The sequence below is a fragment of the Chelonia mydas genome, chromosome 23 (assembly GCF_015237465.2).
Source record: "Chelonia mydas isolate rCheMyd1 chromosome 23, rCheMyd1.pri.v2, whole genome shotgun sequence".
Classification (NCBI taxonomy): Eukaryota; Metazoa; Chordata; order Testudines; family Cheloniidae; genus Chelonia; species Chelonia mydas.
Genome location: NC_051263.2, coordinates 16983001 through 17009832, shown reverse-complemented (window position 1 = coordinate 17009832; position 26832 = coordinate 16983001). Strand labels below are relative to the sequence as shown.

Sequence of the window (26832 nt, the reverse complement as noted above, 5' to 3'; positions counted from 1 at the left end):
CGTGGGATCCTGTCTCCCTGACCCCCATGTCTCTCTCTCTGTGCCCCCCAGATGCCGATTCTGAAGCAATCCCCCATCTCCCAGTCGAAGAAGAGGCCCCGCATCGGCCGGGACATGATCAGCGCCCCGCTGGGGGATTTCCGGCACACCATGCACGTCGGCCGGGGCGGGGATGCCTTCGGGGACACCTCCTTTCTCAGCAACCACGGGGGCCCCAAGGCCAACGGGCTGCCCCCCACCACCGAGGCCTTGGCACCGGCTCAGTCCCCCAGCCGCCTCTCGGGGTCCTCCGGCAGCCCGGCTGATTTGGGGGGTGGCCCTGGTGCCCTGGATTTGCCCCCCCCTGGCTGGGAGGGGGAACTGCAACACGCCGAGTCCCTCTTCTCCTTCGAGTTGGATCTGGGGCCGTCCATTCTGGACGAGGTGTTGGGGGTCATGGACAAGGGCGGGGAGCAGCCCCGGAGCGAGGACGTAAGGGCGGAGAGGCCGGTGGGAGGACAGGGGCTGGGCCATGGGGCAGCTCCCCAGGTAGGGGAGGAGGAAGAGGAGGAAGAAGAAAAGGAGGAGGAGGAGGAAGGCTCCGGGCATGGATACACATTTGATGATGAGCTGGATGATGAGATTGGGCTATAGGAGAGGAGGTTCAGCTCCCCTCCATTCCCCCCTATTCCCTCCACCCATCCATCTTTCTGGTCCCCCATCCCTTCATCCACGCCCCTGCTGCTTCAGCCATCCACCTCTTCCCTTGCATGTGTTCTCTTGTTCTTTCCTTCTTCCTCACCCTTCTTTCATGCTCTTCCCCCTTCTCTTTCTTTTGCTCCTGCTCTCTTTCCCTTCCCCTCTTCCACCATTTCTTCCTTTCGTTCTTTTCTTTTGTTCACTTATTCTTACCTCCCAGCCGGCCCCCTCCCCATGGCAGTACCGGTTCTCCGAGGATGGTGATCCTACCTTCAATGGAAAGCCCAATGTGTTTGATCCTAATTTTCACCTCCTTGTCTGTATGGATTTCTGGAATCCTAATCCACCCACCCATCCGTTGACTGGTCAACTCGTCAATACGTCTATCTATTAATGAGCCCCTCAATCAATCCACCAACCCACCTGTCAATCCATTTGTCAATCAACCCGTCAATTGATCAACAATCAATCTACCACCAAAAAACAATCGGCCCATTGGCTGACAAAATGAGCTATCAACAGTCAGCCCCCCCCGCCCCCTGGCCCAACTCATCAATTGGCCAATGGACCCATCAACCATCAATCCACCAATTGACCTGCCAACTAGGTTATGTACCAACTAATTGACCCATGGAACAGTCAACAATCAACCAAGCAGCCCTTCAACCCATCAGCGGACTAGTCACGAATCAACCTGCCAATCGACCAGTCAACCGACCCGTGGAACAATCAACAATCAATTAACCAATTGACCAACCAATCATCTCAGCAATTGATCAAATAACCCACCAGTCAGTCAGCATCCCCCATCCTCTCCCTCGTTCCCCTCTCCCAATGGGAGAAGGAACTCCTGAACTGAAAGAAGAGACACTTTGATGTTGGTTTTATGTGTATCTATCTCACACCCCATCTGGACTCCGGGGTCACAAGAGATGGACTTGGACAAGAGCAGTGGCACTGGGGTGGATGGGGGGCATGGATCAGCCATGAGAAAAGTGATTTGGGTAACACTGTGAAAATGACCTGAGTTCCCTCCTTCCCCACCCCCTATTTCATACCTGGGGCTCCCCACCACATGGAAGGAAAGTTACTTGAGACATTAATGGATTATATTCACCAGGGGTGGAGGGCTGAGAGTCTCATGGGTTAGAGCAGAGGGGGCTGGGAGCCAGGACTCCTGGGTGCTCTCCCTGGCTCTGGAGGAGGGGAGTGGGGTCTGGTGGTTAGAGCAAGGGGGCTGGGAGCCAGGACTCCTGGGTTCTCTCCCTGGCTCTGGAGGAGGGGAGCGGGGTCTAGTGGTGAGGGCAGTGAGGGCTGGGAGCCAGGACTCCTGGGTTCTCTCCCTGGGTCTGGAGGAGGGGAGTGGGGTCTAGGGGTGAGGGCAGTGGGGGCTGGGAGCCACGACTCCTGGGTTCTATCCCCAGCTCTGTCATTGATCCCCTGTGTCCCCCCAGGCAAGTCCATGGGTCAGTCTGTGCCTCAGTTTCCCTCTCTAAAGTGGAGCTCATGGTGCTGCCCCAAGGAGGAGGTGAGGGGAGGGAGGGCTTTGGGTTTCTCTGATGAAAGCTGCTACCTGGGTACTAGGGATGAGCCCGCCTCCCAGCCACGGAGTGCGGGGGGCGGGGGGGCAAGGCTGGAGGCTGACCTGAGCTCCATCCGGAGCCACCCCCAGACTGCCACGGGGGGCAAGGACGTGGTCTGATCTTGTGCTAATTCCTGGGTCTCCTCACCCCACGGTGTGTCCGCTGCGAGCCCCAGGCCTGGCACGCTGCCTTTAACGCCTGCCCCCGGCCCTCCGTGTCTCTGCCCGCCCCCCATGTTAAATAGCAGGATGGATCTCTGCGTATATTTTTTTATATCTCTGTATATTGCCCCCCTCCCCCCCCGCGGTGTATAAATGTCCATTCCCCTCCCCCAGCCCTGCCTCGAGTTCACTCTCAAGCCAATCTTTCTGGGGAGAGAGAAATGTTTGTGTTTCTTACCATTAAAGCGCGACCTTCGGTCCGGAGCTGGGCCTGTTTTTGAGCCTCTTCGCCCCTGGGATCCATTCCACAGCCCCCCCCTACAGTCCTCCCCCCTGGCCCCGCAATCTGGGTAACCTGCTGTCTGGAGCCAGGAGGGGACACAGTGGGGGTCAGTCCTGGCCACAGAGGGAGCGGGAAGAAAATATTCTCAGAGCTGTGGGGCGCACGGGTGGGAGCCAGGACTCCTGGGTTCCATCCCTGGCTCTGGGAGGGGAGTGGGGGCTGGTGGGTTAGAACAGGGGGGACTGGGAGCCAGGACTCCTGGGTTCTCTCCCCGGCTCTGTGGGGGCTGGTGGGTTAGAACAGGGCGGACTGGGAGCCAGGACTCCTGGGTTCTCTCTCCAGCTCTGTGGGGGCTGGTGGGTTAAAGCATGGGGGGCTGGGAGCCAGGACTCCTGGGTTCTCTCCCCAGCTCTGTGGGGGCTGGTGGGTTAAAGCAGGGGGGGCTGGGAGCCAGGACTCCTGGGTTCTCTCTCCAGCTCTGTGGGGGCTGGTGGGTTAGAACAGGGCGGACTGGGAGCCAGGACTCCTGGGTTCTCTCTCCAGCTCTGTGGAGGCTGGTGGGTTAAAGCATGGGGGGCTGGGAGCCAGGACTCCTGGGTTCTCTCCCCAGCTCTGTGGGGGCTGGTGGGTTAAAGCAGGAGGGGCTGGGAGCCAGGACTCCTGGGTTCTCTCCCCAGCTCTGTGGGGGCTGGTGGGTTAGAGCAGGGGGGGCTGGGAGCCAGGACTCCTGGGTTCTCTCCCCAGCTCTGTGGTGGCTGGTGGGTTAGAGCAGGGGGGGGCTGGGAGCCAGGACTCCTGGGTTCTCTCTCCAGCTCTTTCACTATCTCACCCCCCTGCCCTGAGACCGTTGGTTGCCCTACCTTTCTAGCTAGGGATCCCCAGTATGCCACCCTCACCGGAGCCAGGCGGACAAGAGACGTCTGTCCCGCTCGCTTGGCTTGGGTCTGTCTTTTCCTCCTGAGACACCCCACAGGCCTGCTTCTACCTGATCCTTCCCCCTGCCCCGCCCCCCAGCTCCCCTCTGTCCATCCCCCCCCGCCCCACACACACATGCGCTCCCTCTTGTCCTGCGCTACCCTGGCATTGTCCTCTGCCCACCGCCCCAGACCAGCGGAGAATTAGGGTCCTGTTTCCCCATGTGTTCCCCCCCCACCCCAGGCCCAAGGGTAACTCCTCTCACAGGGGGCTCAGGCCTGTCAGCCCACCAGGATTCAGAAGCCAGGATTCAGATTCACCACTAACGCCCCCCTGCCCCAAAACCTTGTCCAGCCTCCCCCCCCTACTCCCCTCCCCCCCCCGGCTGGGTTAGCATCCCCCAATGGTGCCCTGGGCTCCCAGTCGTGCTCTGTGAATTTTCTGGCACCGGGCGATTTCCACTGTAAACAGATCTGGGGCCGGGGCTGGGGGTGGGGGTGGGGGTGGGGGTGTGACATTGTCCAGGAGGCCTGGCAGGCCCTGCCAGGAACAGGGAGCTAAATGCCCAAGTGAAACAGAGCAGCTGGGAGCCTGATGCAACATCAGCATGGCTGGCTCGGGGTGGGGGGTGGGGAATGAGGCATGGGGCATTTTCCCTGGGGGAGGGGGAGCCAGGACTCCTGGGTTCTCTCCCTGGCTCTGGGAGGGGAGTGGGGTCTGGTGGTTAGAGCAGGGAGGGGGCTGATCGCCAGGACTCCTGGGTTCTCTCCCTGGCTCTGGGAGGGGAGTGGGGTCTGGTGGTTAAGCAGGGAGGGGGCTGAGCGCCAGGACTCCTGGTTTCTCTCTCTGGCTCTGGGAGAGGAGTGGGGTCTGGTGGTTAGAGCAGGGAGGGGGCTGATCGCCAGGACTCCTGGGTTCTCTCCCTGGCTCTGGGAGGGGAGTGGGGTCTGGTGGTTAGAGCAGGGAGGGGGCTGAGTGCCAGGACTCCTGGGTTCTCTCCCTGGCTCTGGGAGGGGAGTGGGGTCTGGTGGTTAGAGCAGGGAGGGGGCGGAGCCCCAGGACTCCTGGGTTCTCTCCTGCGCGCTGGGTGGGGTTATGGCACAAGGCTAAAGGACGGTTATGCCTTATCTCAGTGTCCAAATGACGCCCCGTCCCGTCCACAGTCAAGTTATGCAGGGGAACGTTATTGTCTTCAAGGAAGTTGGCAAGGACGGGGCTGGTAACGGGGCCTGGACTGTGACAAGCAGGGCTCTCGGCTCTCGGCCTGGGAGCCAGGACAGGCTCGGGGAGCGAAGCGGGGTCTAGTGGTAAGCGTGTTGCGGGGGACTCCTGGGTTCTCTCCCTGGCTCTGGGAGGGGAGTGGGGGCTAATGGTAAGAGCAGGGGTGGGGCTGGGAGCCAGGACTCCTGGGTTTCTTTGCTGGCTCTGGGCGGGGCTAATCAGCAAATTACACATTCACCATGGTTGCTCTTTGCCCCCTGCTGGAGGCCTGGGGTTTAGAGCCATAAAAATTTCACCGCCTTTCCCATCAGCCCTTGCAGCTCCCTTTATAGCCCTGGGCAAGTGGCCCGGCTGGGAGGGGCGCGGGCCAGAGCAGGAAATCCTCATCCAGGCCTGGCTCAGGGACACCTAGCTCCGCAGGGGCAGGTAATTCCCGCTCAATGCAGCAGGATCGGCCCCTGCAGCCTGCTCCCAGTGGGGACAGGCCGGAGTCCCTGCCCCCCCCCCAACCAGCCAGTCCCCTGCCCTGGGGCCGGATAGAAGCCAGTGCCCCCTAGAGGGGAAAGGCCCCTTGTCCTGTTCCAGATGGGGGCCTGCCCCCCCCAAGAAAGAGGAAAGGCCCTGGCCCCTGTGCTAACTCTCTCTTTGCCTTGCAGACCGGACTCTGTTGAAGCAATGGAGGGCCCGTCCGCTGGGGGAGATTCTGCTGCCCCCCCCAGCCGACCCCACAGGGGGAGCCCCGGAACCGGGGTGCGATGGGCCGGGGGTTACAGAGCCAGCCCCCACGCTCAGCCCCGCCTGCCGCTTCTTCCTGGCGGGCAGTTGCCGCTTCGGTGCCCGCTGCCGGAACCCCCACCCCGGCGCCCCGCCTGCCGCCCCCCAGCCGCCCCCCAAACCCCCCAGCAAGAAGCCCCCCATGAAGACAGCCGGGGACGTCGTCTCCCGCATCCTCTGGGACCGCCAGCTGCCGCCCGATGCGTTCACCGTGGGCCACCTGGATCGCTTCTCCGGCGTGCGGGAAGACGCCTTCACGGCCTTCTCCTGGGAGGACCTGGCCTCGGTTGGGCCGGAGGTGCTGGCCATACCCCAGCACAGGATCCAATACTTCAGATACCGCGGCCGCGTAGTGTGGGACAAAGCCAGCCGGCTGGACGACGTCTTCGGCTCCACCGGGGGCGGCCGGACCATCCTGGAGGTGATGGAGGAAGAGGCCGGGCGCCAACAGGCCGTGGGAATGGGGGATGGTGGCTCAGCTGGGGGATGCCCGCCGGCCGGTGGAGCCGGGGTGCCAGAGGAAGCCGTAGCTCCGGAGAGCGAAGAGGAGGATGAAGATGCCGAAGCTGAGCCAGGAGCCCTGAGCCGCCCCCCAGTGGCCTCGCAGCCCCCACGCCCCACCCATTTCGTGGCCGTGCGCATCACCAGCCCGGAGCTGCGGGGCTCGGTGGCCCGGCTCCAGGAGGCCCTGACCCGGGCCAACCCCGGCTTGGCCGAGTTCTGCGCCCCACTGCCCACCCTCCACCTCACCATCTGCCTCCTCCGGCTGGACGGTGCTGGCGAGATGCAGGCGGCCGTCACCGCCCTGCGGGAGCTGCAGGCCGAGCACCAGCGCCTCCTGCCGCCTGCCCCGCTCCTGCACTTCCGGGGCCTGGGCACCTTCCAGGGACGGGTGCTGTACGCCGCCCCCGCGCCAGGCCCGGAGCTGGCCCACGCCCTGGAGCAGGGATTTGCCTGCAAGGGGCTGACTGTCTTCCCGCTCCCAGCCCACGATTGCTTCCATCTCACCGTGGCCAAGATCCCGGCGGGTGGGGAGCCGAGGCTGAGCCTGCCCGCAGAGCCCCCCGGGGAGGAGCTGGGGACCCAGGCAGTGGAATCGCTGTGTCTGTGCCAGGTGGGCAGGGGCAGATGGACGGACGGGTTTTACAGCACCCTCGTGGAGCTGGATCTGTACTGAGGGGGCGCCCCACACCCCTCCCCAAATCCAGAGGAGCTGGGGCCCTACTGACCCTTCTATCCTGGGATCCAATCCACCCCCCCAAATCAAAACTTGAGGGGAGGGCAGCTCTTCTCTCAGGTCCCCTCATCAAGATGAGAGCTGGGAGCTAGGACTCCTGGGCTGTCCCCACTGCCGGGAGGGGAATGGGGCCTAGTAGTTATGGGGGCAGGCAGGGCTGAGAGCCGGACTCCTGGGTTCCATGTGCAGCTTTGGGAGGAGCGTGGGATTGAGTGATTATAGCGGGGGTGTAGGGTGCCAGGACTCCTGGGTTCTACCTGCAGCTCTGAGAAAGGAGCAGGGACATCTGGGAGCCAGGATGCCTGGGTTCTAACCCCAAGCTCTGCTCCCCAATTCACCTTGCCCCCCATGCATATAATCCCCTTCCCTGGCATCTCCCCCCTTTCCTAAACCCTGGGTCATTCACCCAGCCAGCAGCCTCTGAGGAGGGAGTTCCTAGCTGAGATGCAGGGCCCGGCTCATTGTACAACCTGCCTGGGGTGGACCCAGGGAGCTCCTGCCTCTGGTCCTTTGCCAGCTGCCTCGCCCCATGGCAAAGGGTCCCGCAACCCAGGCTCCCGCCAAGCAAGCTCAGCAGCTGCTGCTGGAAGACAGAGGGTCGAGCCCCGGTCTGTTCCCCTCAGCCCTGTGGGTTTGCTCATGTTAGTGGGAAGAATTTGATGCTCTTGGATCATTTTGCCCCACAACACAGATGTTTCTTTTCAAGCAATTTTCTCTACAATCAACAGCAATTTTCCCAGCTGCTTCCTCCCCTTTATACTCAAACCGGGAACAGCCCAGGTGAACCCGTACCAAGGAAACACCCATTCCCAAGCAGCTGTCTCTGTGCCTTTCTCTAAATTCCAATCGCTGTAGCTAGAAACAGTCTTTGGTCAGCGTGTGCAGACGGTGAAATTGGCAATTAACCCGTTCCAGCCTCTTGCTACGGATACGAATAGGCCGATCTGTGGCCTTTGCTGGTGCTAGCAAAGGACTAGACTAACGGCTCTCGCTCAAGCAGGAATTCATTCACAGCAGGGGTAGGGGCTTGTCTTCTACAGTTCAGACTCAAGGATGACCAAAGATGCGGAGTCCAGCGGGATTCCCCAAACCAGCTTAGCACTATGAAGGTTAAGCAAGCCCGGCCACTTTATGCCACATTAGGCATCTGTCTGCATCTTTCAGCATCTAAATCCCTTGGGAAATCTGGCCAGGAGCGATTTGCCCAAGGACACAGGCACTAGGGAAAACGCCGGCATCCCAATTCCCACATGGGATCCCCTGATCCAGCCTCAAAAAAATAAAAAAAGGACAGCGGCCCAAGGCGTTTCTTCCTACGTTTGTCGTTTTTATTAATTTTCAATTTCGAGAAAAATACTCCTCAAAAAAGGAAGAGAGTTTCTGGAAAGAAAAAAAAAGAGCATTTGAAATCCAGCTATTCATGCTGTCGAGTGCACATCAGAAAGTTACATATGTCCAACAAAAAGAAAGGAAGGGGGAAGGCTTGGAAGGAGAATGAGATGCTAAAGACTATAGGAAGAAAGGGGAAAAAAAAAAAAAAAAAAAAGACAATTAGACTGTGGATGGGGAAAGGGGAGGGAATGGATCATTACCAAGTTACCTGTAAAGAAACTGAGGAAATGGGGGGGAAAATAATAAATAAAGATCAACTAAACTGAGCATAGACAAAAAAACTCCAGGACACAGAAACGGTGAAACTTAGACGTGACTGGAAGATTTGCTGGCAACTGGTTGAATCCATTAGCGGAGGGACGACCAATTCCCGGCAGCTGTGTGGTCTGCATCACCCCAATTCCACTCTCTCTCTGCATCAGGTCTCCCCGATTCTTACAATGTCTCTAAGCAACAGTCTCTGAGGCGGGGGGTTAGCCGATCGGGGCTCGATCTTTCGGCTTTCATTCTCCTCCACTGCGCTTTCGGCTCTTTCTTTGTTTTCTCTTTTTGCCCAGATGCGCTTTTTTTGGTTTGGCTTTCTTTCGAAGGCTGGCCAAAAAGCTCAGAAGCAGGGGTGAGAGAGAGAGAGAGAAAACTGAGACAACGTTAGTTTCAGATCAAGGTGGAAATATACACAACATCCAACAAAGGATTTACTCTTTAAAAAAAAAGAAAAAAAACCCAACAATGTCAACAAAAGAAAAATCACAACCCGACCTGCTAAAGTTTATCATTAAAAAAAGTAGAAAAGATACTTTACAAAATACAATGGATTTCTCTCCTTATTTACATCATAGAAGGGTGGGGTTCTGTACAGCACATCCTGGAGAAATATACACAGAGAAATCACATTTCCAAGAAGAGATTAGCATTGCACAGAGGAAATGGTTTCCTTGGCTTTTAAAGTGCCAGGAGGATCTAGACAGTTCTGGAAAAGACTTCCAGACCGGCCGGCTCTAGACGTTTGCTTCCTGTTGCTAGGGTCGTTTAACTAGGCAGCCCAGCTAAGCTCTGGGTTTTTCTTTCCTTCCGGAGTTCACTTCCGATTGCTCCGGGCGGGAGGAAAGGAAAGTGTGTTGCGTTTTGTAGTTGATTTCTCCCCACATAATTTGCACAGATCGGCAGGGGTAGGGGCGGTTCTTCGAACACGGGCGTGTGCGCGCCAAGCCGAAGACTGAGGTGGCACGGGTTGGCATTCACACTAGGTGAGGGCATTTTGCTGCGGAGGACAGGCTGCGTTCCCTGACCCTCCCCGCCCCAGCGCCCCCGGAGAACGATCCGCTGGCAAGAGACTAAAGAAAAGCGTTAACATCGCGTGGGCCCCTGCCCGGCACGCCATGGAGGAGCTGTCCAGCGGCCGGCCGTCTTACCCTCTTCCGTCTGCGGAGGTGCGTGGGGGCAAGGGGGAATGCCCCGGTGGCTGGCCTATGGCACACACCAAGCCGCCATTACCCTTTGGTTGCGATTAGAGGGGGGGCTCTGGAGGAGTGGGGGGTAGGTTAGAAGTTGGCCAGGACTGCTAAGCTCTGCCTGCAGTCAATCTTGGTTGCGTCGGTGTCTGTGTACACCAGGGACAGAGCGGCTAGGAAGAGCTGGCACTCCTCCGCAGCCTCGAAGGCCAGCTCGGACTGAACGTAGGAGACGGGGAGCACCGGGCGGAAACTGAAGGAAACAAAACGAAACAAATAAACAAAATCCACCAAGGAACGGGGGGAAAACGCAGCAGGAGGCAAGTTAAGACAAGCACAGACTGAATCGCCACCTAACGGATCTAGCCAGTACACCCCTCCACCTCAGAGCTGCCCCCCAGGACCCCAAGTGACCTACCCCACTAGATCTGCCCCCCGCAACACCCTGCCCCATTAGATCTGACCCCACACCACCATTCCCCCCGGACCTGACTCCCAAACAGCCTGCACACACACTCCTCCCTCCGCAGCTCTGATCCCCCCACGCCCTTCCCAGACCTGACCCCCAGGCAGCACCCCCGCAACGAAGATCAAACCCACACGGGTAGCTGCCTGCCCCAAACCGCTAGCTCCCACCCATCCCTGCAGTCAGTTCAGTAGCCTGCACCCCCGACAGCAACTATCCGCATCCCAGGTCAAGCGGTGGGTAGCAGATACACCCTCCCCCTGCACCCATGTTCTTCGGGGGGATGCACCCCATGCCTGTAAGGGGCAGCGCGAGGTCCCTGGTTTCAAGAGCAGGGAAGGCAGCTGCCATGGGGCCGATCTGATTGCTAGAATCTCCCTGTGTGGCCACTTAGGCCACTCCCAACCCGCCTCCCTCTCTAGCTTCGCCCTTGTCCCCCCCCGCAGCAGGAAGTCTGCCGCCTCCACCACTTTAGGCTCCACCGGGGGCGGCCGGACCATCCTGGAGGTGATGGAGGAAAAGGCCGGGCGCCAACAGGCCGTGGGAATGGGGGCCCTGGTGAATCTCAGCTGGAGAGGGAGGGCAGCCGAGCCCAGCCGAGCCTCCCCCGCTCCCCAAGGGAAACCCCAGCGCTTTCCCTATCAGAATGGAGAAGGTTTCAGGAGATCTGACCTCCAGAAAAGTGCCCCCGTCCAGCACCACGGCGCCACCCGGATCCCGACCTGGGTGCTGCAACTGCCATCGTAACGGGAACCCCTCCCCGCCAGTCCTGCCTGGGGGCGACAGCACTAGGACACCTGGATCTGCCACCGCTTGGCAAGGTGCGAACCTGGATCTCCCATGAATTCAGCCCCCCACACCGTGAAGATTCGCTGCTGGGCTACAATCCCCTGCCTCAGCCCGAGCCAGGCCGGTCCCAGCTCCCTGCTTCAACCCAAGGGCTACACAGCATCTGGACACGGAGCAGAGACGAGTCCCTGACGGGGCCCCGCTGCACACTGGCTACGTTCCACTTACCTGCCGGAGGGAGACGGCTACTCGGAACCAGAGGAGCCGGTTAAGATCATGGACAACCCCCCCTCTCCCCACCGAGCTAGGTCACCCCCCTACCAGCGTGGGATCCTTCCTAACCCTGGCCCTAGTTGGCCAATCGGACACAGCCGTACAGCGAGCCGGGAGACGACCGGAGGAGAGGTGACTGGATGCACCCACATCTCTACCCCAATTCGGACGGGAGGCGCCAGACGCCTCCGGAGGACAGCGCTCAGCCAGCGAGGGGGCACCACAGCCCAGCCGCCAGGCAGGGGGTGGGGTTAGCGGGCAGGGCGCCCTCCTGGCCCGACATACGTTTTGATCATGGCTTTGAGTGCCGCCTTCCTCTCCCGCTCGGCGAACTTGTCGATGAGGTAGCCAGACATGCAGGGCGCCTGGCGGTAAAGCCTGAAGAAGCGGTGGTAGTTGGACAGGGCCCAAGCGGCGCGCAAGGCCAGCGCGTGGGCCACGCAGGGGTCCGCCTTCAGCTCCTTGGTCAGGTAGGCCAGCTCCGTGGTGATGTCTGCAGGGGAGGGGAGGCAGGCGGTTATCGCGGCTGGCCACAGGCCCGTTCCCAGCCCTGGGGGCACTGCAGGGCAGGTGCTGTGTCCTGGTACTGGCTGGGAGGCTCTCCATCTCGGATGGCCATTTTCACTGGCTCTTTGGGCGTCCCTGGGGGCTCTATGGCTCAGAATCCCTGGGGAGTCCTCCAAGGCTCACCATAGAGTGGCAGACTGGAGCAGGGTGACGGACAGAGTGGCACTTACATAGGCAGGCACTCTAGGGCCAAGGGAAGGGGGACCCCACCCGAAGGCTGGGCAGCCCTGCTCTGCGGCCAAGGGCTGAGCTGTGGGGGGATGACACCACTCTAGGGAAGGGTCTCTATGGTTAGGGAATGTGGGGCCAGGAGCCAAGGAGGACTTATGCCAAGGTGGTGGCTCTGCATATTTACACTGCGTGAGCCTCCCCATCCCGTCCCCGGCCAGGGCTCACCTCCGGAGTTCTTGGTGAAGATGTAATAGAGGATGCGGTAGGCGGTGAACTCCCCCACGTTGCCCGGCAGGTTCTCCGCATAGAGAGACTTGAGCTGGGTCTGGCACTGGTTGAATTCCTCATGATCTCCCTGGGGAGAGACGGGAATTCCTGTTACCGGGCCAGGGCCCAACTCACCCAAGGCGCATTGACAATGGACTGGGGAGAGAACCCAGGAGTCCTGGCTCCCAGCCCCCCGCTGCTCTAACCACTAGGCCCCACTTCTCTCCTGAAGTCAGGGACAGAACCCAGGAGTCCAACTGGATGCTCAAGCCCACTTACCCTTTTTTGCCCCCCTTACACCTGGCCCATTCCACGTTGCCCCCAACACTCCGGTTTTATCTCAGCGGACAGACATCCCGCCCCCGCCTCCTGACACCTACCCCCAACAACAGAGCAAGCGTGCAGGCAACAACCCAGACCCCGCCCCTCCTCACCTTCTCCAGTGCTATCCGGGCATGGGTTTCGTACACCTCCACCGTGAACTCCGTGCGGATGCCCTGAACCTGCATGGAGCAGGGGAGAGGGGTTACTCCAGACACAAGCAGGGATCCCCATGGGACGCTCTACAGCCTGCATTACCCAGGTCGGATTCGAACACAACCCCCTCCCCCAGTGATGACCGGCCTGCCACCAGACCGTCCCATGGAGCTGCTTCTCCTGTACTGAGTGGCAGAGGTCGGGAGCCTCCGAAAGGGAATCTCTGGGGCTCCCAGTAACCCGGCCGATGAAGCGGCTGCCACCTTAAGAGCTCTGACTAGCTGCTCCCCCCAGGGGTGCCAACAGGGCAAGCCAGCGAGGTGGGCAGCTCCGGAGAGCGAGGAGAAGTTAACCCCACAGCCCAGGAGTCAGCGCTGGTGGATCCAAGGGCTGGGAGGAAGAGGTTGTGCACACAGAATATAGTGATACAGCAACGCACAAAGCCTACTGTCTAGGAAGGGAGAATTCCTCCCCCGACTCAAGACAGGAAGTTGCTTGTAGCTGCCACCAATTTTGACTGAAGTCAAACAGCAAGTGAATGGTACGGGTTGGATAGAGAACCCAGGAGTTCTGGCTTCCAGCCCTCCCTGCGCTAACCACTGGACCCCACTCCCCTCCCAGAGCTGGGGAGAGAACCCAGGAGTCCCAAGTCACACCATGTCTAGCCATTTAGGGCTTGTCTATATTGAGAAGTTAATCAACACGGCTATAGCAGGAGAATGATCCAGTGTGACCCCGTGTAGACACCCGAGACTGGAGTCACTACTCTGTGTCCAAAGCGACTGGTTTCCCTGCGCAGAGGAGCCCCCAGAGGAAAGGGCTCTGCCAAGACCCGTATTTGCAGCTCCACTCCCTGGGGACCCCTCCCGGGAGAGGGGCCGGCAGCTCACCGTGAGGTCCTGCCGGAGCGATTTCATCTGTTCGCAAGCAAAGGCGTAATCCTGCTTCTCCTTCCAGTGCGACTTCACCATGGACAGGGATTTCTTCAGCACCTGGGAACGCAGAGCACCTGGGTGAGCAGGGGATGCGCGAGAGCGGCAACGCCCGGGGGACAGCAGCGCCCCCGCTAGACAGGACGGTGTTAGAGCCCCGGCTGCCACGGGGAGCGGAGCCTCAAAGCGCCCAGCCCCAGCGCTTCACGAGACAGCAGGCCACAAAGCCAGGCTGGCCCCCGGGCCACGAGCAGGCTGATGGCTGCTTTGGAGGGGCATGCCTTTGGGGGTGATGACCATAGTGCCAGTGGCTGCCCAGACCCCTACCCAAGATCAGCCCCCCATGCCCAGACCCCAACCAAGATCCGGGGCCCACCCTCACCCTGCACAGACCCCAACCCCAGGATCCAACCCGTACCAATCCTGCCAGGACCTGAGACACACAGTCGCACCCCCTTCAACATAAACCCATCCCCTATGCCCCTCCCAACCCCAGATCAGGGCTCACTATTACAGCAGGCCTCCCCTTTCCCACACACAAATATGCCATGCAAAATTTGGGGGTCCCAATCACGCCGCACAGGCCCAAGTTGAGACCAGAGGCCCAGCTTCCATATGTGGGGTGCTGCCTAGACAGAGTCCCCATGCTGGAGTATGGCATAGACAAAGCCTGGGAGGGGAAACTGAGGCAGGAAACAGGGAAGTGACTTCCCCTCCCCCACCCCCCAAGGCATCCTGGACTCTAGCCACTAGCGCACGATGGCACCAGCAGCTTTCACGGGGCAGAGCATTAGCTCCTCGCCTTGCTGGATCACCAGATACCCTCGGAGCTGTGATCTCAGCTGGGACACCCCCTCTGCTCCCAGCATTATGGTCCCCTCTCCAATCCCATCTGGGGCCCCTGGCCTGCCCCGGGGCACTACAGTAACCCCACTGGAGGCTGCCCGGCACTCACCGAGACAGGCCGGACGGTGGAGGGGTCAGGGGCGCACGTGAGCCGCAGGTAGTGCTTGGTGATCTCCTGACAGGTGCCCATAATCTTCAGCTCATTCCAGTCCAGGCTCTCCGAGCCGGCAGGGTCCAGGCTATTGATGGACAGGATGAGGGGCTCCAGGCGCAGCTTCTTGGAATGGCCGTGCTGGAAGCGGGCCGCCCGCCGCTGCTTCTTGAACTCCTTCTCGGGGTCCTCGTAGTCCATGGCGTTCCGCCTGCGGTTGCGCTTGGAGGGGCCCTGGTCATGCCTGAAAGGGACGTGGCCGGGAGGCTCAGCTCAGCAGCCAAGTGGAGGGGGCAGCAGATTTGCCCAGGGTCACATGGCAAATCTGGGTTCTATCCCAGTTCCTCCCACAGGAGTCCTGACTCCCACTCTGCCCTCGCTCTCACCCGCTAGCCCCCATTCCCCACCGAGAGCCCAGGAGAACCCAGAAGTCCTGGTTCCCCATCTGGGCTCAAACTCTGCTTCTTTGCACACCGAAGCCACGGACCGACCTGAAGCTAAGCCAGGCTGGTCCCGACCACCAAGAGTCCCCCACCTAACACTTCCTGGGTGGCGTGCCCAAGACCGGTATGCAGCAGGGTTACCTTTTACCCCTCTGCATCCTCATGCGACCCCGGTCCATGTGCCCCCCTCGGCCGCGGTTTTTCGGTGCGCTCCTGCGGCTGGCCAGACGGCAATCGGTGCCGGAGAAGGAGCTGTCGGAGTCCGAATGGGAATCGCTGCCCGAAAGAGGCAGGGTTAGAACACAGCAATCCTGGTGCCCCCCCGCCCCGAGAGCCAGCCCACCCCTGAAATTAGGCAGGGGGCAAGGGCTCTTCCCCAGCTGTCCCCCACCCCCCGAGTCTCCTGCATGGGGGGGTGAGAGCTCCCCCTGAGCAGGAGAGGCACTGGGATGCACAGGCACGTCTCCCCCACTCTCAGAGCAATGGCTCAGGCTCTCCGCAGACTCAGGCAGGTGTCGCCGTGCCGGTCACACTGGGGGTCCCATTTCCAGTGTTGTCTCCCCACCCACCAGGGCAGCAGGTTAACTTAGCTTTTAAGTGTCCTGGAGGGGCCCGAGGGGCTGAGCCAGCATGGTGTCAGGGATACCAGCTTGGCTAGGCCTCTTGGTCTGATCCAAGAAAAGGCCGGGGTGGGGAATACCAGGCTAGACAGGCCCAGGGGCCTGATTGGGGGAAGGGAGAGGACGAGGGGGCCAGGGGGCCAGGTAGGACAAGCCCCGGGGGTCTCATCCTGTCTCTAATCACATCACGCCCTCGGGGTCTAGCTAGGGCTGTCTGAGGGGCTCAGCCCGCAGGTATCCCGGGTTGGTGATGACTCCCCGAGGACTGGCTGGGCCCCCGTGCGGCCCCGCAGGCCCCTACCTGCGCCGGAAGTGGCGGCTGGGCGAGCGAGAAGACGAGCGGGAGCGGGAGCCAGCGCTGGAGGACGAGCTGTTCTCCTTCATGAAGACGTTGCGGTTTCCGAATTTGGTGGGGAAGCTGTTCCCTCGGGCCCGGCCAGCCCCGCCGCCCCCCCCACGCTGGGACTGGGAGCCCACTGCGCTGCCCCCACTGCTGCCCCTCTGCTGCTGCTGCGGCGACAGGACGGAGGGCATGGGGCCCCGGGGAGCGTGAAGCGAAGACATCTCCCAGCGCTTCTTCTTGGGGCTCTCAGTCGTGCTGTCCCTGCCCAGCCTGGAGGGGAGAGCACACGTTACAAGAGAGGCCGCCGGGGGTCAGAGCGTCACTAGTGTTCGCTGAGGGAGCCTCAGCTCCCTGCCTCTTGGGGGGCTGAGATCACCCCTGTTTTCCAACAGCGCCTACTCCTGACAGTATCTGGAGAACCCAGGAGTCCTGGCTCCCAGCCCCGCACTGTTCCGCCCCCCGACCCTCACCCCGCTGGCACCATGGCTCACCCCGGCAGCGGCTCCCTGCTCCAGTCGATGGTGTAGGCCGTGCCGTCTTGCAGCCTGGCTTGAAGCACCTCTTTCAGCAGCTTCTCTGTCCGGTCCTTGTCCTCCTCCGACTCGCAGGCGGTGAAGCAGCGCTGGACGTACTCCTTCATGTCCTGGGGCCAGTCCTCTGGTTTGCCGGCAGACGAGCTGCAGGGGAAGGACCAGAATAGAAGCCAGACGTTAGAGACCCAAGGTGAGCCACTGAAGTGGGGTTTGGGATGGGAGATAAACTCCTGCGGTCCAGGGCATAGACCAGCTCCTAGCTGATGGGACTTACAGATCCCAAGATGGGGCAACCCTAGGATAGATCACGCTAGATGTTTCCAGAAGGTATGGGTGTGACATGACGCCCCATATTCTTCATAGAGATATGGTCATGATATGGATACAGTATAACTAAGGTATGTTCTATGCAACATGGGTCATGTGAGGTATCATGGGAAAGGCTATGATTTACTGAATATGATTAACCTATTTGTATGCATGAATCATTTCTGTATCTGAAGTTAGGAATACCGACTATGTAACAATTACAACTGTGTGTAAACCCAGGGAATGCCCACCAGAGAGTATGCAAACAACCTGGATGGGCCATTAGGAAGGACAATAGGACGTTGAAGATACTAATCTCTTGTCTTCCAGAGAAGTTTCCTGGGATGCTGCTTTGACATTACAGAGTCAGGTGATCATGTCACCTGGTACTAGGCTCCATCTTGGGCTTCTAGTGTTTTTCCATTAAGAGGGGATGGGGGTCAAACAGGGAAACAAAGGATTCCTGCCATATGCAAATCCTATTTAAGGCTGGGAAGTGAGTTAATCTTGGATCTTCTCCATTGCCTCCCTGCCCAAGAAGGAAGACTGCTGAAGCCACCTGAAGAAACAAAGGAACTAAGCTGAGGGGTGGGGCGGCAGGGGCTGAGCCCAGGCGAGAAAGGTCTGGCCTATGAAAGGAATACCTGGAGATTTAAGCTGCAAGCAATGCAGTTTAACTGCTTGAAACAACATTTAGGGTGAGAAATTATTATTTGTAGCCAATATTCTTTAGTGTATTAAGCTTAGTTTGCGTGTTTTGTTTATTTGCTCAGTAATCTTATAGATTCACAGATATTTAGATGATCATAATGGTCCCTTCTGACCTAGTCTGACCTCCTGCACAACACAGGCCAAAGAATTTCACCCACCACTCCTGCAAAAAACCTCTCACCTATGTCTGAGCTATTGAAGTCCTCAAATCGTGGTTTAAAGACTTCAAGGAGCAGAGAATCTTCCAGCAAGTGACCCGTGCCCTATGCTACAGAGGAAATCTGCTTTGTTCTGTTTGCTAGCTATGAGAATCACTTACAATTTACCTTTTTTAGTTAATAAACTTGTTTTTTGTTTATTCTAAAACCCGGATTGTGCAATTCATAGATCTCTATACAGCACAAGACAATATAATTTCGGGTTTACACTGCACAGGGCGTGTGCACCAGAGTGCTGGGCAATTCCCTGAGCTGAGTCTTCCCATGCAGAGCTGATTGCAGACTGTGTGTGATTCTACACCTGGGAGTGTCCCTACCCACATGTGTGCACGCAGAAGGACAGGGTGAGGCCAGGCTGGTGGAACAGGTGGGCTCAGTGGGACCCCAGTACATCAGGTGGCACCCTGGAAGGGGGGTCCAACCCGTCACAATGGAAAGTATTGACCTGTTGGACAAGGAACTGGGAAGCCCCCAACTGGAGTCCTGTGTCCCATTTCGGGCACCCATGGGTTTTTCCCCCCATAGATTCCAAAGCCAGGAGGCACCGTTGTGATCACCTAGTCGGATCTCTTTAACACAGACCAGAGAACTCTCTGGAAATAATTCAAGGAAGAGGAATCCAAGCCAGATGGGCAGAGAAGGGCTGCTAGGACAATCGGGGAGCAGACAGCTGATTTTATGAGAAAATTTTGCCCACAGGGAGTTCAGGGGCAATGCTGGGAATCTAACTCAGCTGTCACTCCCAGCCCTGCATCGCTTTCCCCTTTGTATACCATCCCACTTCCCTTAGGCATTGTTAGCACGACTGACGGACTGGCAGAGGAGTGAGACACACACCCTTGGTTGTGATGTTTCTCTGAGTTCTGCTGTGGCCCGAAGTTGCAGTGCTGGTCCGAGGTCCCGAAGTTCTGGTTCGTTAGCACGAAGGGGCGTTTCTGGATGTTGAATTTCAGGCCACCAGCTCCAGGGGCTTCTGCTGGGACAAGAAAGAAGTTTACTGGATGGCTTGAAGCAGGAGGTGAGTTACAAGTTTATTAAATCCTTGGGTTTGAGGGACTCACTCGAGATCAAGCCCCAGAACTAGATACATGGGACTCCAACATCTGTCGGATTTGATTTAAGCCAATCCACCATCTCTCTAATTTTACTTGGAAACAGAATCTCCTTCACTTCCTGTCCTGAACTGCTACGTTGTCTTGCTGTGCTGATGGTAAAATCCCGTATAAACAGCCCCACATCCCATCCCAGAGGTGTCTTCATCTCTGCATTAGGTGCGGGACCCTGTGTAGCCAGTCCCACACTCCACCCTAGAAGCGACTGCATGCAAACACAGGGCAAGCAATACTGACTTCTCACAGGAGGGGAGATGAGTGCCTCTAGAGAGAAGGCAGAAGCCTAACACACTTGATGCGCTTTAGAGGAATGTCTCCATTGCGGAGCACGCCCCCATGAGGTGGGAAGGGGTATTACTGTCGTTTGACAGATGGGGAGCGAGTACAAAGTGCTGCTACGCTCTGAAGAGCTGTGTAAACAGCTCTGTGTTTACTACCTCTTGATTTATAATCCCACCCGCTCATTTACAAGTCAAGGAGTTGCTTTTCCTCATCACCAGGGCCACAAACTTCACCTGGGCTCTGAAAGTTACGCTGAGCCCCAACTCTCACCACCAGTAAAGGGTCAGCAACAAGAACATCATTAACAGCTGGGATGTTGCGTGAGCCAAAATACAGTCCCGCTCCCGCTGCCAGAGCAGGGCTGGCTCTGTGCTGACAATGGGGATGAGCGGCTGACCTGAGTCAGGAGCGCATGCAGATGCCACGGAGAAGATGCAAGGCTTGGGGCTGGCGAGTTACAGTCACTTCCAAGGAGCTGTGCTGAGAGACCCACTCCAGCTCATCCAGCCACTCGGCCGAGGAGAGCGAAGTAGAGCCCAGGAGAGCCCGACCACCAATCTCCCCTGTTCCATCCCCCTTCCTGCTTTAACGCCTAAGAACCGCCCAGAGCTGGGAACAGAATCCAGAAGCCTTAGCTCCCCATCCTAGCCACCGGAATGCGCTCTGGGTTCTGTTCCTGCCCCCTCCCCACTGCTCTAACCCACCAGACCCAGGGGTATGGCCCAGGAGTCCTGGCTCCCAGCCTCCCCTGCTCTAATCCTTTGACACCCCCACCCACCCAGGCCCGGTACCCAGGAGCAGCCATTTGCACCCAGGGCCAGGACTCACGCTTCATGCGGTTCCACAGCGGCTGCCCCTTCTTGGGCTTGGGCCCCTCTGAGTAGGCGTGCTGGCTGTAGGAGGCGCCGGAGTTTTGCTGCAGGTGCTGGCCCCCCGATGAGCCACCCTGCTGCTGGCCCATGGCGCCCCCGGGGTGGCTGCCATGCTGCGGAGGCGGCTGCGGGGGGGTGGAGGTGGCCATCTGCTGCTGTTGGTTGGGGTAGGCCATGCCTTCCTCCATGCCAGGGACCGGGGGCTGGAAGGGAGAGAAAGATGCTCTCAGTGGAGTGTGGCACACGACTGTCCTGCACAGGTTTCAAGGCCCGGTGAGAAGCAGGTTACGGGGACAGGTGTAGGCAAACTGGCCCATCCCCCCTTCCAGATACACCAGTGTAGCCCCACGGCCTTCACGGGGCAAGGAGGGGGAAACTGGGCCAACAGCAATTTTCAGCCCGTTGTCTTAAGAATTGGGGAGCGGCCAAGGGTTACAAGCCCCTGGCTCAAGAGGAAAAGTCTCTAACTCAGTTTCTTGCCTGCTGCCATACACCCAGTCCCTGTGCTCTATCCTGCCCACTTCCCAGAGCTGGGGAGCGAACCCAGGAGTCCTGGCTCCCAGCCCCCCACTTTAACTAGACAACACTCCCGCCAAGAGCTTCAAACAGAATCCACTGATTTCTCACTCCCAGTACCTCCTTCTCCAACCCCCAGGGAACACTGCACCTCTGAGCCAAGGACAGAACCCAGGTGCTCAAAGTCCTGTTCTAACCACTAGGCCACAATCCTGATGCGACACCTGGCCCCGGGCGGGAGGAAAGAACCGAGTGCTGTCCAGAAGGTCGGGCACCATGATCCCTGAGCACTCTGCAAGGGCTGGGAATTGGGACCTACCTGGCTCATGTTCCCTTGGTGCTGGCTCGGACCTTGCGGCTGCTGGGCTGATGAAGAGGAATAGGACCCCGCGACCCCGTACTGGTTGGGGAAGCTGTAGCCTGGGTAGACGTTCTGCAGAGAAGAGCCCAGCCCCACAGAGTCGCATCAGGACACAGCTCTTGGCAAGAGTTTAACAAATGCTGGCTAACCCCCCCCCCCCCCCCAAGACATTAAATGACCCCCACATGTCCCAAAGTCAGCTCCCACCACCCAGCACCTCTCATGAGCTGATGCTACGTCACTTAGCAAGAGATGAGCTGGGGCTAGAACCCAGGGCTCCTAAGAGATCACAACCACAGGGCCGGGGATAAACCGCTCACCATTGGGTAACAGTAATTGTAGGGGTATCCGAAGCTGTACGGCTGGTACCACTGGTAATACTGTTGCTGCTGCTGCTGCTGCTGCATGGCGTTTGGGTCGCCTTGCTGGGAGGCATACTGCAGAGAAACATACGGGATCATCAGGAAAGGCAGTGACGAGGGCGGGCAGACTGGACCCCATTAGCCACGTGCAGGGCTGCGGTTAGTCCTCCACTGGCTATCCCAGGATGCACTGCACCGGGTAGCAGACCTCTGGATATGAGCTGCTGCTGCGGCAGCAGGGGATAGCAACCCAGGGGGTCCCCAGCATGCACAGTAAGCGCACACACACACGACACGGTCGATAGAAGACGGTGTCTAAAACCAGCGTGTGGACACCACCCAAGCAGGTCAGTCGACAGATTGGAAGCTCACTGGGGGGGCTCGTTGTTCTGGGTTTATACAGCAGCTCACACGACGGGGCCCCGATCCATGGCTGTGGCTCCTGAGGGCGGTAGCCACGTAGATAAAGAAGAGCGAATGTGTCCAATCAGCAAGGTATAAAATGCAGTCATCCCAAGTGGTCTGAGGTGATTTGTAGGACCAGATGGGGCCTCCGCAGAGCTTGGGGCTGGCCCTACACGAGACAGTCCCTGCTCTAGAGAGTCTGATGCTCTAAATGGACAAGACGGGCAGAGGAAGGGGACTGGAGGGTAAGTGACTTCCCCAGGTTCACCCAGCAAAGCCTGGTCTCCCAAGTTCCAGTCCTGCGCTCTACTGACTAGGTCACACCGTCACCCCAAGTCACGTAATGAACTAAGTGAAATGGCATGGAAATTAAACCTTTGATCCTTCTCTTGGGTGCTGGGGCGGGGTAAGATCTCCCGGCACGCTGGCTCCCAGGAGACCAGAACCCCATGAAAAAACGGCGGGGCCTGTTACCTGCGTGTTAGCCAGTCCGTTGTTGGAGCCCTTGTTGGTCCCAGAGGCGGCGTTGGCTTTGCTGATACTAGCCAGTGCCTGCCTGGCTTTCTCCCACTCAGGGTTCTCGTGCGCCTGCCCCTCCATGCTGTTTTCCCGGGCCGTGCTGTTCCCTAGATTGTACTGGGGAGCCCTGGACGTGTCAAGAGAAAGATGAGAGTTACGCCTGAAGCCTGGGAATCCCTCTGCCCGGGCTGCACAGGTAAGGGTCAGCCCCAGGCAGTCGAGGGTAAAGCAAGCTGCAGTTTAAGCTAAGAGCAGAAGGGAGGCAGGAGTGCCACCCAGAGGATAAATACAGTGATTCTCTTGGCAGTCACCGTACTGCACACACCTCATCTCTGCCGCTGTGCCCTCCTCCTCCACTCTTGGGTCTCCTGCTCACACATGGTAACTAATGAGGACACACTATGACGCTTATCTGCCCCACCCTCCCCTGCCCTCCCCGCTGTAGTATCTAAGCGCCTTGTAATCTTAATGTATTAATCCCCACAGCAGCCCTATGAGGCTGGGCAGGGCTGTTATCCCCATGCTACAGAGGGGAAACTGAGGCACAGAGAGGCTAGGAGGGAAAGGAACCCTAATCACTAAGTCCATCCTGCTCTGGGAGTCATGTCTCCATGACCCCCCCCAAGCCAAACACATTATGGCCACTAGGAACTAGACTGAGATACTTCATTTCACACAGAACACCAAACTGCCAGAGAGGAGAAGCCTTCACGCATGAGATCCAGAGTCAAACTTAGAAGTGGTTAGCTTTGTCCCTTACTGCCAGTCCCCTTCTCCATCAGAGAACCTGGCGGGCTGTGAAAGAGGCTCACACGCCCAGATAGCCACACCAGTCTCACTGGGACTATTACACTAGATGCCCAGGAGTGACTTTATGACGACACAAACAAGCTTTCATCTTCACAGGTAAGTCAGAGGGCAACGTTACAGCGTGTTATACCTCTGGCCTTCTCACCTGCATTTTGCTTATTAATCCACCTGCTGCCAGAAATACTTCTATGCATCAAACCTCTGAGTGACTTTCAAATAGCTGTCAATTTAGTTTGTTTTTTTTTTTAATAAAAAAGGAATCTCTAAAAAATATAAAAGAAGCATGCTTCCCACTTCAAAATTACACGGCTTATTTTCAGTTGTCCAATATCTGGCAAGCCCCAGGGCTTAGAAAACTCCCAACTGAACTGTGAAGAAAACTATGCAAAGTCATCTTGCTTGGCCAGGGAGAGGATATTTTAGGAAGCTGAGTAGAATGCCCCTAAATGGATCAGATTTCATACCAATTTCGTGTCTCCTTTTACTTATAATGAAGGGTTTAAGAGGTTTTATGGTAGAAATTCATGTCTTGTCTACCCAGTTCGTTCCTGGAAGACCCTATGGCTGACTGGATAAAAATCAAAGATTATTTTTATGAAATCAGATTTTTTGATTATTTAAATTTTAATAAGGTTTACTTTTTAAAAATAAACCTGTTTAAAAGGAAATCTGAATTTAACACAAGATATGTTAGGCCCAAATAATTAAAAAATAAAATTGCTGAATCCATGAGCGTCTACCAAAAAACTTTGCGTTAAAAGCTGCTTTTCTAGATAAAAAAAGAATCCGGGGGGGAAAACAAATAACTTTTGACGTCAAACTTTAAATATATGGCACAATAGTAATAACTAAGCAATAGCTCATTCACCTTTTTCCAACATACTAAAATTTACAATTAATAATCTGAAAATATAAAGCTATATTATTGTTTAAATAAATGTATAGAGATACACTGTACATCCAAAGATAGCAAAAAGATATACATCTACTATAAAGGTGCTACATTTTAATGGTTATATCAACCAATGAGAATACACCTTTCATTAGAAAATAACTGAAGTACAAATGGAAAAGTTGATTTAAATCGATGGTTTAAATGGAGGCTTTCCACTTGGTGAATCAAACCACGCTTTATATCTATTCATCCAGCTGGAGAACTAGCAGGACTATGACATCACCGGTACCAAGGTGACATGGGGAAAATTAAGTCTTTGCAGGATTCTAAGCCAGTGGGAAGGGGCAGATCGTCAGACTCTCTTTCCAACACTGATTTAACTTAAAACCGATGGTTAGGAGAAAAGATCTCTTTGAATCTTTATCCAATGCACCATCCTCTTGGTTTCATAAAAAAGGTTTTGACCCACATCATGATGCAGCACAAGACCCAGTGGCTGGAAGTTAAAGCCAAACAAATTAGAAACACAAATTTGTAACAGTAAGGGTCAGTGGCCAATAAAACAACCTCCCACAGGTTGTGCTGAATTGAATGGTATCAAATCAAGACTGGATGCCTTTCTGAAAGATGCTTTCTTAGTTAAATGAAAGTTATTGGGATCAGTACAAGGGGAATTAGGGGAAATTCAATGGCCTGTTAAATGGGAGGTCAGACTAGATGATTTAATGTCCCTCCTGGCCTTAAAAGTTTGCTAAGCTATGGTTCCCTTGCCTACCACATAAACCTCCCCCTCAAACACAGGTAAACCCCAATAAACAGTTAACGGTAAAGGAGAGATTTCTTTATACATCACAAAACAAGAAAAAAAACCACCCTCAGTTTTCCTCCTATCCCTGACAACCTTTAAAACCCACAACACCCTGGCATGCAGCAAAACGGTTCACACATAGTTTTGAGGCCTTTAGAAAGGAACTGAAAATGTGTGGGTCATTTCCACTCCAGGAGGGTCCCATCCTGCAATGAGCACAGTGTGGGGCCCCCCAACAAAGTTGACAGGGGACCCACATGGGCCAAGTGGTTTTGCCTGCGGAGAATTCATTGCAGAACTAGATCTCAGAACTTCACAGTGCTAAACCCCGCCATGCAAATCACGAATGTTACGCTTAATACCAAAGTCAGCCAAACAACATATTTGACTAACGCTAATTTGACAGGTTCTCGTACTAAGGCGGTCTGCTTTGTGCTGTATTTCTAAGCCTTTCATTTAATGTTTCTGACAGAGAAACCGCCCCCTAAAATTATGTGAAATCCCAGACCACTTAAAAGGTTTTACTGCCACTCTTTAGTGATGAGGCCATTAATTTGCTTCTGGCTTCCTTGGTCACTCTGATTGGCTCTTTCAGATTTGTGCTCAGAATTTTTATCCCCACACTGTCAGTACTAATAAACGTTTCACCTTACTGAAGCATTTAAAGGGGCTCACCCATCTACTCTAGTCACACTTGACATAATGAAGATGCAGAAGACTTGTTTAGACACAAAAGCTGGACCACTTTGATACCAGTAGAATTAAAGCCGGTGCATTAATCTTCCCAGCGTGGATGCAATTATCAAGGTGTTTATACTGGTACAGCTCATGCCCACATGAGGGAAATTAGCTATACTGGTATGCCTTTATACTGGCGTAGCTGCATCCACTCTAAGGGTTATACTGACATAACTATTTCAGCAATATCAATCGTACCCCTAATGAAAACAGCTATACCAGTACAAAATCTGTGTGGCTTAACCCACCAGTCCTCCCTCCAGCATTTCTTCACCCCATTTTCAAATGCCATGAGAAAAGATGGGCCTTTCTATGCTGCAGTAGAAAAAGAGCCTCAACAGGGTCAGGGTCCCATATAGCACGAGGTAACTCTTGCCTTGAAAGAGTCAACATTCTCTTCCAAGTCATTTTAAAATGATAAGTACACAAGACGAGGACGATCCTGTGCGCAGTTACTAGCTCTTGCTTCAGAGGAAGGAGCACGGCCAGCCGCTGTGTCCGGCTCGCTACAATACACAGAGAACAAGGATCCATTCCTGTCCCTTCTGAGTCACTAGCTCATGCTCTGAAACAGAAGATTTCTTTGTAGCTATTTGGTGACAAGACGATCCAGCCCGGCTGGCTAACTAACTAGGGCATGTGGCAGCCTGGGAGAATAAGGGGAGCTTAGTTTGCTTTAGGCCCATAAATCTGGGCTTCTGTCAAATGAAGACAGTCACTGCTAGAGACATTTCACTGTTTCCTCTAATCCCCTTCCCCACAAATACGTCAACACCATGCACAGGAAGCAGCAGTGTATTAACGAGCAACCTCTACAGTTCCCACCCAAGCACCCAACATGCAATGATCACCATTCAGAGGATCGCTGGTCGCCTATGTTGGTCGCCATCATGCAGTCGCTGAAGGAGGGGGGGAATCTGGGATTATAGCTGTCGCTCCCCGACCCGGCTCCGAAGACAGAACGCAGCACCCTGGGGTGGTGCCCCTCTCTCGCAGCCTCAAGTCTGTGCCTTCCGGGTACCTCCTTGGGCAGGAATCCAGGGGCGCCCCCCTTCGCTCCGTATGGGTGGCGGGGGGCCGGCTCGGCCTGCTGGGCGCTGGTGTGGGAGGGCAGGAACTCAGGCTGCCCCAGCCCCACTGTCCAGGGCAGGAAACCGAGGCCCCTTCAGGTCGGGAAGCCGGCAGGGCGTGCGTCAGAAAGCTCCCCTTTCAGTCACAGCCCTCTTAGGGGTGCAGACCCCCCCGCCCCCGGCTTGCTCCTCAGCCCCTGGCGACGGGGCCCGACCAGGCCTCCAGCCCCTGATTCCCCTGCAAGCCTCCCTGCCTCGCTCCTCCAGGCCC

At 56.7% G+C, this 26832-nt stretch overlaps 3 protein-coding genes across 4 annotated transcripts in view; 2 read left to right on the top strand and 1 right to left on the bottom strand.

The window, feature by feature from the left end:
• The window catches only part of CDC42EP5 (CDC42 effector protein 5), a 9031-nt gene extending 6345 nt beyond the window's left edge, over window positions 1-2686 (top strand). Inside the window, exon 2 of the mRNA XM_037888614.2 lies at window positions 52-2686. Coding sequence (XP_037744542.1) covers window positions 52-633 — 582 coding nt within the window. The 3' untranslated portion in view covers window positions 634-2686. The remainder of the gene's footprint in view (window positions 1-51) is intronic.
• The window catches only part of LENG9 (leukocyte receptor cluster member 9), a 14828-nt gene extending 6451 nt beyond the window's left edge, over window positions 1-8377 (top strand). Inside the window, exons 1-2 of one of the 2 annotated variants that reach the window (XM_037888208.2) lie at window positions 5039-5267; window positions 5498-8377. In XM_037888208.2, coding sequence (XP_037744136.2) covers window positions 5758-6792 — 1035 coding nt within the window. In that variant the 5' untranslated portion in view covers window positions 5039-5267; window positions 5498-5757 and the 3' untranslated portion in view covers window positions 6793-8377. Of the gene's footprint in view, window positions 1-5038; window positions 5268-5497 lie in introns of those variants that run through there. The other variant, XM_043534508.1, reaches the window with a different exon arrangement.
• Window positions 8159-26832, bottom strand: LENG8 (leukocyte receptor cluster member 8). Its single transcript, XM_037888373.2, has 15 exons — window positions 26343-26832; window positions 22196-22367; window positions 21275-21391; window positions 20913-21026; window positions 20034-20280; window positions 18649-18784; window positions 16532-16717; window positions 15999-16310; window positions 15219-15353; window positions 14593-14878; window positions 13596-13697; window positions 12663-12731; window positions 12187-12316; window positions 11509-11716; window positions 8159-9948 (listed from the first exon to the last, which is right to left on the bottom strand). Exons 1-15 carry the CDS (start codon window positions 26381-26383, stop codon window positions 9786-9788), a joined length of 2418 nt encoding a protein of 805 aa, XP_037744301.1. The 5' UTR covers window positions 26384-26832; the 3' UTR covers window positions 8159-9785.

Excerpts from the sequence above, each read along its gene's own strand:
- LENG8 (XM_037888373.2), bottom strand. The coding sequence starts at position 26,383 with ATGATGGCGACCAACATAGGCGACCAGCGATCCTCTGAATG. Across the intron at positions 22,368-26,342 it reads GACCAGCGATCCTCTGAATG|GGCTCCCCAGTACAATCTAG; the intron begins GTGATCATTGCA and ends TGACACGTCCAG. Across the intron at positions 12,317-12,662 it reads CCCGGATAGCACTGGAGAAG|GGAGATCATGAGGAATTCAA; the intron begins GTGAGGAGGGGC and ends GTCTCTCCCCAG.